General features: G+C 34.6%; 1 protein-coding gene across 1 annotated transcript in view; it reads right to left on the bottom strand.

Moving 5' to 3' along the window:
• Positions 1–11986, bottom strand: part of LOC145291224 (citrate synthase, mitochondrial-like) — a 119257-nt gene extending 107271 nt beyond the window's left edge. The window contains exon 1 of the mRNA XM_080136818.1: positions 11410–11986. Coding sequence (XP_079992944.1) covers positions 11410–11457 — 48 coding nt within the window. The 5' untranslated portion in view covers positions 11458–11986. The remainder of the gene's footprint in view (positions 1–11409) is intronic.
• Positions 11987–12276: the final 290 nt, after the last annotated feature.

Raw genomic sequence — 12276 nt, 5'->3', positions numbered from 1 at the left:
TGGAATATGTGCCTATATTAAAGATGGCTCTCCGTGCGGTAGGGATATCTTTAGAGAAGACCCTAATTTACCTTATATGTGCTTCCGGGTTGCACTTGCTTACACCACCGCATTTATATTTGCCCTCTATCGCCCCCACAACAGCGGAGTTAATATCTTTAAGAGTATATCTGAGAAAATTGACCACATCCTTCGGCTAACATTCATATTTGTGGTGACTTCAATGTCCACATTGTGGAATGGCTGACCCACTCGAACAAGACAGATGATGAGGGGAGGTTCTATCATGATTTCGCCATTGCCTATGACCTCACCCAGATTGTTCATAAATCCATTTGTGTGCCTGATACCACCGGTCAGTATGCAAGCCTTCTAGACCTTTTTCTCGCAACTTTCCCTGAGCTATGTTCATGTTCCGTTCTATCTCCTCTGGGTTCCTCTGACCACTCTGTCATATCAGTTAAGATAAAAATGAAATGTAATAAATCCTCGGATGTATCTCTCCACCTTACTGTATATCGATACTCTATGGCTGACTGGGATAGCTTCTGCACATTTATATCTGATCTATCTCTGCATTCCATGTTTAAAAAGGATGTGTCCTCTATAGTATCAGACCTGACCGAATGGTTAATTGTAGGCATAGACTGATTCATAATATCCAAAAAATTCCAACAAAAATCTAACAGCCAGCCATGGTTCTACCCAGAATGTGCTGCTACCATCACGCACAGAAATCACTTTTTCCATAGCTACCAACGTAATAGATATGCTGAGACTAAAGCTGCTTTCAGGACTCACCAGCAACCACTGTAAAACAGTAATAAAAAATGCAAGAGAGCTATATGCTCAGTCTGTTAAATCCAAAGTAGCTGAGCAGCGGCTTGGTTCCCACCAGTTTTGGCAAATAGCAAACAGGATCCTGAACAGAAGCATGCGTTCTATCCCAACCATCATCAATGGACCTGAGGTCATCTCGTCAACATCAGACAAGGTCAAATTATTTGCCAAGAACTTTGCAGCTAATTCTACCCTATGCTACAAAGGCTATCAATCAACTCCCCGTATTTCCTCCTATAGCAGACAATACTCTATGCAACATACAAATATCTGTGCATGAGGTCGCCAAGCTAATCAAGAACTTTGATTCCAGTAAAGCAACTGGCCCTGACGGCATTCCAATTATAGTGCCGAAAAAGCTTCAACCAGACTTTGCCCCCATACTTACAAAACTGTTTAAGCATTGCCTTAAGCAAAAGTGCTTCCCAACACCCTGGAAAACCTCATCAAAATGCCCTGTATTTAAGAATTCAGGTGATAAGTCATCTCCCTCTCAGTACAAACCAATACGTCTCCTGTGTCTTGAGCAAGTTGCTGGAATCCAGATTAAATAAAGGAGTAGTCAACCACCTCACCAGAAATAACCTCCTTAGTGACATTCAATATGGTTTCCATTCTGACACATCTACAGCAGATGTGCTAACGGTTATATCTCATAGGATTAGTGAATCTCTTGACAAAGGCTTTCTTTCTAGGGCAATTGCTCTTGACATATCAAAGGCCTTCGATAAGGTATGGCATAAAGGCCTAATTCATAAGATTTCCAGCTACAGTAACTGGAAATGTTTTCTCAATTAAATCATTTCTCTCTGATAGGCTCTTAAGAGTAGTGTTTGATGGGCAGAAATCAGAGGCCCACAGTATTAATGCTGGAGTCCTCAGGGGTCCATCCTGGACCCAAATCTCTTCCTGATCTACATCAATGATCTCCCAACACTTAAATCATTCGTGGACATCTATGCTGATGACACGACCATCTATAGCAACACATCAAAGGCTGTAAATGACAAAGTTCTCTCTCCTCTGATCTTTAGCGCATGGTACAGTGGGGGAAGAGGTGACTGGTTACTTTTAATGCATCTAAAACCAAGCTCCTATCTTTACATCATTAACGCTCTGATTCCCTTCTGGCATCAGTTGAAATAGATGGCTCTCGTCTAGGGGAGGCTTCATGTTTTGATAAGCTTCTGGGATTGACCTTTAATCGCGACCTGAAATGGAACACGTACATCAAGTCTGTTGCCAAGGTCGCTGGAAAAATGGTAGGATCCTTCTACCGTTCCAAAAGATATCTCACTGCTGATGCAATTCTCTATCTATATAAAAGCCAAGTACGTCCAAGGATGGAGTACTGTTGCTACATCTGGGCAGGAGCTGCTAAAAACAGCCTATCCTGCCTTGACAGAGTACAAAATAGACTGTGGCTTAGTGGGGGATGCCCTTTTCTCTTCCCTGCAACCTCTCTCCTACAGAAGAGACGTTGTGAGCCTGTGTTTGTTTTATCGTTATTTCCATGGCAAGTGCTCGTCTGAGCTCCAATCTCTGGTCCCCGCTTGCCAATCTTTCACGAAAAACACCCGTCTAGCTGAATCCACTGTGAAAAATTTTCCCCATTCTTTATCTGTGCCTAAATCAAAACTTAGATTCCATGAACAAAGCTTCTTTCTTGAAAGTGCACGCCCGTGGAACTCTCTTCCGTTTGCCTTTTTCCCACCTGACTACAACTTGGAGGTCTTCAAGTCCAACATAAACAAATTCCTGATGAACCGCCCCCTTAAGTAAGACACTTTATCAAATCTCCATTACTAACGATTACTACGATATTATCCCATTGATTACTGTACACGCAATAACCCTTATCCCCATGTAAAAGAAGAAAAAAAAAAAAAAAAAGAATTTTCGGAATTTGACACTTCGGACATATGACCGTTCTGGGCAATACCCAATGTTCAATGAGATACCTACTTAAATCTTGTATCAAAAATTTTACTAATTCATAAAAATTATATTTGCAACTTGTGCACATATCGATGGTCATGCTATCCATTTTTTTTTTTTTAATTTAATTTTTTATTTTAACAATTACTTGCAATTCGGTGGGATGGGGGGAGGGACATGCGCAATTAAAAAATTAAAATAGAACAAAATTTAAATTTCGTTCTATTTTAAAAAACCACCGTAAAACAGAGCGTTCTCCACAAGTTCTACCGACAATTATTTGGAGAATTTTTTGTTTGTTTTTTTTTACACAGTGATCACCACTTATCAAGGCCCGGAAGCCACTCAGGGATAAGGGTTATTGCAAGTACATTATGTTAGTGTGGAGATTTGATGAAGTGTTTAATTAAGGGGGCGGTTCATTAGGAATTTGTTAACATTGGACTTGAAGACATCCAAGTTGTAGTCCGGAGGGAAGCAGGCAGACGGAACAGAGTTCCACAGGCATGCAGTTCTAAGAAAGAAGCTTTGTTCATGGAATCCTAGTTTTGATTTAGGCACAGATATAGAGTGGGGGAAATTTTTTACAGTGGATTCAGCTAGACGGGTGTTTTTCATGAAAGATTGGCGAGGGGGGACCAGAGATTGGAGTTCAGACGAGCACCTGCCATGGAAATAACGATAAAACAAGGATAGGCTCGCAACGTCTCTTCTGTGGCAGAGAGGTTGCAGGGTAGAGAAAAGGGCATCCCCCACTAAGCCACAAAGTCTATTTTGTACTCTGTCAAGGCAGGATAGGCTGTTTTTAGCAGCTCCTGCCCAGATATGGCAACAGTATTCCATCCTTGAACGTAATTGGCTTTTATATAGATAGAGAATTGCATCAGTAGTGAGATATCTTCTGGAGCGGTAGAAGGATCCCACCATCTTTCCAGCGACCTTGGCAACAAACTTGATGTACGTGTTCCATTTCAGATCAGGAGTAAAGGTCAAACCCAGAAGCTTGTCAAAACACGGGGCCTCACCCAGACGAGAGCCATCCATCACAATTGATGCCAGGATGGATACGTTTTTTTAATGATGTTTAATTAACATAAATGAGAAATGTAAAAAAAAAAAAAAAAAAAAAACTTTTGGTTAAATAAATTTTTAAAATTGGTGCCTCTACACTTTATCGCCGAAATTGGAGATGCAATTTTATTTCGAGCACCCGTCGATTAGAATCAGAGGGAGAAATCAGTATTTTAAACTATGGCCGAAGTTAGAAATAAAAATAAAAAAATTAAACTAGATAAACTTCTGGAAAGAACTATGAAACAAAAGTAAATAAAGTGAAAGAGAACATATCCGTAATTGTTTAATTGGAAATGTTTCGATTTAATTAATTAAGATGGCGAAGTTTTTCATTTAATTTTAGGTTAATTTATTCTTTCCGGAAGCAATCGTTCTGTTCAATTTTTTTTTTTTTTTTTTTTTTTTTTTTTTTTTTTTTTTTTTGTTATTTCATGCTTCGGCCATAGTCTCAAATACTGATTTCTCCCTTGGATTTTAACTGCAAGTGCGCGAAATAAAATGGTGTCTCCAGTTTCGGCGATAAAGTGTAGAAGTACCTTAAAATTGATATTATAAAAGATCTATAAAGTCATAAAGTTTGTTAAAAAGTTCAATAAAGTTTGTGACGTAATTGAAAAAAAAAACACTTCGCTTTTTATTAAAAAATAAATAATTAAATAAAACTAACACTGACGTTTGACTTTAAACATTGCCGGGGACGATTTTTTGCGCACACACCGCCATGTTCACAGTCTCGCAGAAACAGTAAAACAAAGACCCGAAAGCTAATCTGGCAGCCCTGCCAGTAAGGGCTAAGATTAAAATGGCTACCATAGAAACAGGTTTCCGGAAGAAAAAAAAAAAGTAAATAAAAATAAATTTAAAAAATAAGCTTTAAAGAAATAGATAGCCTTACCACCACCCATACTAGCATAACTATGTTTTATTTATTTTTTAACAGAAAAAATAACCATTAAAATGACAACGTGTCATTCAGACAAAGCCACGTGGGAAAAAAAGGCACGAAAAGCTAATTTCAAAACTTCGTATAACATCAGAAAAAGAAAGACACAATAAATGGATTCTATTAAAAACTTTCTATAAAAAAAAATAAATGTCATTCTATTAAAAACGAGCAAAACTTTCAGTTAGTAGTGTGATAATGTGGTTATTACTTTCTTTCTCCACAACAGCAGCCAAAGATATGGTCAGTTTTGAAAGTGTGCGACTGTAGAGGAGGTATGCCATATCTATGAAGGAGAGGGGGGGGGATAAAGTCAAATTAACATTGGAGATCCAGCTCCAAAAAAAGGATTCTGGGGCAATTTATAAAGTTTGCGGTCATGGAAATAAAAAATTCTGTTTAGGCATTCAAAGTAATTTTGTTATTTTCGTTATATATTTCAAAATGAGGAATTATTTCCACTTAAAAATCTAGTTAGTATTATGCATCTAAAATTGAGAAAAGCAGTTTTGGCACTTGTACAGTTTAATCAAGACATTCAAAAAAAATGAAAATATCGAAAAACAGTTATATTGTACGTATCCGTTTTTGGACTGAAGGAAGATCTCCGGAAAAAAAAATTCACTTAATTGATCGAGTATTTTTTTCTTTTTACAGCGGAAAACACGTTTTTATGACAGCGCGTTGAAGGTAAACATCTTGGAATTTTTTGGAACACGCCACGGGGAGATAACTCAATTTAAAGCCCCGACACTCCCTCTCCATCTTTAATACTAGTTTTTCTTCCTAAAAAGCTAACATTTTGCTAGATATCATTTTTTTTTTTTTTTTACACCGGAAAAAAAAACTTGAAATTAAGTGAAATTTTTTTTTCAGGGAACTTCATTCCATAACGGATACGTACAATTTAAACTTTTTTCGTTATTTTCATTTTTTTAATGTCTTGATTAAACTGTACAAGTACCGCAGTTGTTTTCACCCAGCTTCGTTATTAGATAAACACGACATCAGGTAAAATCAGGTAGTCATTTTGTTTTGGCTTCACATAACGTTGACACTAAGTGTTCTTTTCTCAATTTTAGCTGCATAATACTAAATGGATTTTTGATGTAAAGTTAGTAATATGTATATAACGAAAACTATTTAATGCTTAAACAGATTTCCCCCTAGTTCTTCCATGACCGAAATCTTTATAAACTGTCCATTCTGGAAGACAACAATAATCGAAAACGGATCTGTCGGTATTCTACGGAAATATTTTTTTGTGTTTGTACTTATTTTAAAGCGTTTAATTCGAAACAAATAGTACCGAATTAATTACTACGTTAAAACAGACGGTCGTATTTGAAGTTTCGATAATCGCTCAAAACTCGAAAATGAAACTAAATACCCACACAATCGTGCCAGGCTACAATAAATAAACCAACCTAGGGAGGCTAAACTGAACTTCATTTAGACAAGCAATAAGTATTCTCCCAACAAACCAGAATGTACCAAGGATTCCCAAGGCTGGGTATGAATAATGGAGAGAGAGAGAGAGAGACAGAGAGAGAGAGAGGACTACTAGTTTTTTTGTTTTTTTTTAGAAGTAGCAGGTTTTCGAAAATATGAAAACGCGTGGGTGGTTGGAGAAATAGCAGACAATACATTTGAGATTGTCTCATCACTCAGTTTCAATGAATGAACGAACGACTAATTTATTTATTTATTTTTTTTTTTTACAACCTTCAAATTTAAAAAAAAAAAAAAAAAAAAAATAGTTCGGTGGTTGTAAGTCGCGATGGGTATCTTCACTATTGATGAACAAGTTTTTCATTTAATTTATTTCAGTTTTGCAAGTAATATTGAATTACCGCGGGAGATGATTGTAGCGTACGATATTTTAAGATTAGGAATTTAATACACATTAATAAATAAAATAAATGTATATAAGCTGAAAACTTTGGCAAGAACAAAAAAGGATCACACTCACATGACACATGACAGACGGGGGGGGTGCATAAGGAAATAATTATAAAAAAAAATTAAAAAAACTCCTTTAGCATTTCAAGTAGACTGAGACTTTTTAGTCATGCAATATGCATGCTATAAAAACGTTAAAATTGACAAGTTTGTGTGAATGGTTCCAAAAAGTGCCATCTTGCAAAAAAAAAAAAAAAAACTGGCCGAAACGTACTAATTTCGATTCAACAGGGGTTTGTATTACTGTACACATAGATTCGAAAAAGTTGTCAAACAACAAATATATAACAAATAAATATTATCAAAGGCAAGATAAGTTACTTTTCTACCAAACTGGATACATTTTTTGTGTTTTTATTCAATGTAACATGTTTATTAAGCTCGAAAAACATGCAGTGTTTACCGATGTATTCGAAAATTCAAAATGGCGCCCGACACCCGACACTCTCTTTAACACGGTAAGTTTGGGAAAAGGTGTTATAAATAATAAACTAGACAAAATACTATTAAAAAACACCGAATATATGTCAACTTATGTCACGGTAACATATATTGAGCGAAAACAGTATTTTGTCTAGTTTATTATTTATAACATCTTTTCCTGAACTTACCGTGTTAAAGAGAGAGAGAGTCGGGCGCCATTTTGAATTTTCCAATACATCGGTAAACACTGTATGGTTTTCGAGCTGAATAAACATGTTACATTGAATAAAAACACGAAAAATATATCCAGTTTGGTAGAAAATTTGTTATATATTTATTTTTTGACAACTTTTTCGAATCTATATGTACAGTAATACAAACCCCCGATATATTTATTTTCTTCTAAAATTTCGCTTCAGGAATCAAGAGTTTAACTACCCACACCTCCAGTCAATTTTACCGAGGCAATATCGGCAGATGCCATGGGGTCTAATCTATACAAGTACAAAGATAGCAGAAACGGAACAAGAATTAAGAGATAACGAATCTAGGTGACGCTAAATGAGTACTATTAATAAATGTCATTGTCACAAAGGAACTTAATATACGGTTGGTTTATAGAAGCGGACAAGTTGAAACTGATAAAAATTTATAGTTTAAAAAAGGATCATAAAATATTGACTCAGAATAAAGTTTTTACATTAAAAATGGTGCATAGAAAAAAAAAATACCCCCCTCCCGTTAGATTTTTAAAGGATGAGGGGGAAAAGGGATCAGTAACAAAATGGGTACTCATCATGCAGTGAGTGATCCGTGTTGAAATAACGTTATTATTTAAAAAGCCATTCTTAACATGAGGGGAGGGTGTTTTGTACCTATTCTGTACTTTAACCTTACAATTGAATAAAAAAATAAAAAAAACTTTAATTAAACGTGGAAATACGATTTTAAAAATAGCGCGGATCACTCTCTGCTTTAGCACCCTTTTTCTTTTTTTTTTTTTAGAGGATTACATTAGACTTCAGTATCATATTAACCGAACAAAAAATTTTAATTTCGGATCAAGAAGGGGGTTTACTTTCTCGTTATAACGTTTAACTTCATTGCTCCCTGACTTACTGTCCATTTCTTCACCGACGTGTCACACCTTTTTAAAAGGTTTTTTTTTTTTTTTTTTTTTTCAAAATGATTAAGTCCGTAATCTATGATACTCGTCGGGAAAAGAGGCGGGGTGAAAAACGCATTTTTTAAGGGGTGGGCACTCTCGTACAGGTCCACCTTTTTATTTATTTATTTATTTTTTTTTTTTAGTTGTTAGGTGAAAGTACAGATTAGTTCTTTTTAGCCCCCCCCCATGTTAAGAATGGGTTTCTAAATGTTATTTCAACACTATCCGTAATCCGCATAAGTACCGAAAATCGTATTAATAAAAATAAGATTTTAATATCTAACGAATGATTGTTATATATATATATATATATATGTGTGTGTGTGTGTGTGTGTGTGTGTGTGTGTGGTGTGTCAGAGAAAGCGTGAGGGGATAATCATAGCCGTGGTTCTCATGATTATAACCTATAATTTATAAGATTTGTGGTTTTAAAATTATATTACAATTTAAGGTGTATGAAATAAAGTAAATATCAATTTTTTTTTCCTTTTAAACAAGAAAAAGCTTCAAGTCACATGGAACGATGAAAAATACAAATTGAAAAAAATAAAAGAAAAGAAGAATCACTATTATATCAAGGGTACTTCTACAGAATACGGACAGTTATCTTTATGCACTTATTGTACCGCACTCGCACTATTTTTAGTATTTTCGGTAAATCTTTACTTCAACTACAACAGAACACCGACCAATAAAATTTGTTTGTTTTTTTTTATATAGATTTTCGGGGTCGCTACAACGAATCTGATATTCAAACCCGTCGCAAATTTACCGTTTGCATGGTATTAACCCTTGAACCCCTCGGACTATTTTGTGCCAACTCACCGCCATCGTTTATGCTATTCTTGCATGATGCGTTCGTGCATGAACGCGCGTAGTAAGGTGACTGTCACATCGCGGAAGAATTTTTTAGCAGACATTTGAAATAAGTTTTCAGAAACCAAAAAATGTGGTTCATTTTTCTGTGTTGCGTAGTTTTTAATGCTTCTTTAATTGATCTAAAAAAAAAAATTAAGTTTTTACGAGCGATTTACAAAAGCATTTTTATTTTTCGTTTTTTTTTTTGAGGAGGGGGGGGGGTATTCAATGTACAACATTTAACAGGTGCTTCTTCAGTTTAATTTACCGTTTTTCCCGTAAGTAACGCGCCGACATACACCGAGTAGAAGAACTGTTTAATTTTTCACAAAAATTCTATTTACATCGCGTGCGCAACAGTCAACACCATCCCGTCCCCCTAACTAAAAATGCTTTTTTTTTTTCAAAGTTAATTCAAGTTTAACAATATCTTTATTAAATTGTTAGGTGAAAGTATAGAATAAATGCAAAACGCCTTTCCACTCTGCATCTTAAGAATGGGTTTCTAAACAACATTATTTCAGCATGGTTGACAAATTGTAACGTAATTTTTCAACTATAAAGCTAAAAAGCTTGTATTAGAATGACATTTTTGGGATGCTGAAATCGTTTGGCCTTCGGGACAAGATCAAAGTGTAGTATATCTCAAAGTGTAGTATCTGTTCTTCAGATGCTGCAGTGCTGCTGCTGCTCTGCTGCTGCACTTCAATTTCTTGTTCTCTGTCAGTGGAGGAGAAATCCTTCACGACTGAAACAATTTTTATTTTTGTTCCTTTTCTCCACGTTAAAAAAACGACCCTGGTGTCTAACTCAGTCTCGTGGGGAGGCATTGTAAATAGGAACTACACAGTACCCACTTCCAACATCGGTCGAAGGTTTCTACCGATAGAATCTGGTTTTGTTTGTTTATTCATTTATTTTGTAATTTTAGAAGATCGCCCAGGCTTTCATTCGAATGGTTTTTTTTCGAGGGGGGGGGGGTCCTTTGAAAATATCCTGAAATATGATTATAGATTAGCTCTTCTGAGCCTCTTCTCAGAAAAAAAAAATCCTTAACAGTAACACTACCACTAACCCTAAGTCCGATTGACAAGTCGGTGCTAGTGCACTTACTGATCCGCGCTATTTTTTTTAAATAGTATTTTCAAGTTTAAAGTTTTACGATATCTTTTTATTCAATTGTTAGGTGAAAGTACAGAATAGGCACATAATACCATCCCGTCCCCATGTTAAGAATGGCTTTCTAAATAACGTTATTTCAGCACGGATCAATAACTGCATGGAGTACTGACAACTCTCAATCAGGTGTATTTTTATATTTATTGAAGACGGGAGTGAGTATATAAAAATACAGATTTTCAGTTGGTAACTAGTTACTAAAAAAAAAAATTTTTTTTAAATTGTCCTGATAGCCAGGATTTATTTTACAGGACATAATGGTGAATAGAACTTAAAAGTAATGTTTTATCTCGGAGATCGCTTTAAGAAAAAGATTTTTTTTTTTAATCCTAAAAATTACCATCTATATTTGAGGGGCATTATAAAACTTTAGTTCCTTTGTTTGTCCATACTGAAGGACAAATTTATTAATTAGGTACAATTGTACCGAGCAAATCTATTTTAAGCGAAAAAGAAAAACGCGAAAAAGTAACAATGCATTATGAATTGTTCTTTGATCCAAATCGAAGAAAAAGACGAGTGATATGAGGTGGAAATAGTTTTTTCTTTTTTTTTTTTTTTTAATAAATAAATAAGCTATAAATAAATATATATAAACGCACTTTTCTTTTTTGCGCTAAAAGGTTACGCAAGGATTTGGCGGTTTTAGACACGGAAAAGTTAATTAATGAAACCTTTCTTTTATTTTGTTGTTTTAAGATTAAAAAAAATGTATTACAAGACTTCCACAAACCAAACGAAGTTGCACAGTAATTTATTATGAAATATTTTATTATTGATACAAAAACATTTTTTTAACTAAACTCCCCTAAAAAATCAATCAGTTGAAATTGCGTCCTGATTAACCTCTACAAACACAAAATGTCATTCGCGTTAAGAACGATAAGAAAGAAATTAATAAAATTTCAAAAAAATAGGAACACATGTCTAAAACTGAAAGTGAAATCAGATGGGTAGGAATCCCAGCGGGGAGACATAGTTTTGGGTCATCATTAGAAATTAAAAAAAAAAAAAAAATACTTACTTTATTATGCACTTGAAAGAGAATTCGACCGGCAGCGGATCGCAACATGGTGAGGTCAGACAGAGGGAGGATAAAAGTGATTCGCACCTTACAAACAGGCCAACTAACAAAATGTTCTCTGACGTCACAAGAGTTCGACCAGTCTCATACATTAAAGACCTTAAAAGAATCACATTTTCTTTTCAAAAGAAAAAAAAACTCATATCCTTTTTTTTTTACGAATACTTATCGCTTAAAAAACAAATCAGTAATATTTTAAAAATATAATTAGATATTTAAAATTCAATGCGCAGGGATAAATTTAATGTAAAGCTGTCAAATAAATATGAATCTTTTTTTTTTTTTTTTAATCAATTAACTGGTGCAAAAAGGAAAGCTGACCCCCCTCCGTATATCTCGGTGAATTAGGGTTTCATTCATTAAATTATTGATGATGAAAATAAACAAAGATAAAATATCGCAATCAAATATCAAATTTTATGAATGATAAAAAGAAACAAATATATATATTTCCATCATGTTATCGCTACGATCCTATTGGTGGTTATCATTCTCCACTCATCGACACTTGAACTTTAAAAAGTTGATTTCTTTTTTTTTTTCTTTTTTCTTTCTTTTTTTACTCACATCCATCCATTCATTCAACTTTCAACTTTTTTTTGACATTGACACCGATTGATAAAATATAAAAAAAAAAAAATTATCTTTGGAATTTTGAATTTTTGTTTTGCCTTGTTAATGAATGTTATTTTTGATAAAATTTATTGATTTAAAACCTCGAGTAAATCAAATCACTAAAGCCCGCACAAAAAATGAGATTCTGCTTTTTTTAGGCGATTACGTGTGAACAAACAACAGTCAACACCC

Source organism: Euprymna scolopes, chromosome 12 (assembly GCF_053919585.1).
Source record: "Euprymna scolopes isolate OS-2025 chromosome 12, ASM5391958v1, whole genome shotgun sequence".
Lineage (NCBI taxonomy): Eukaryota > Metazoa > Mollusca > Cephalopoda > Sepiida > Sepiolidae > Euprymna > Euprymna scolopes.
The sequence above is the reverse complement of the archived record's forward strand: the minus strand, read 5'-3'. Positions and strand labels throughout refer to the sequence as shown.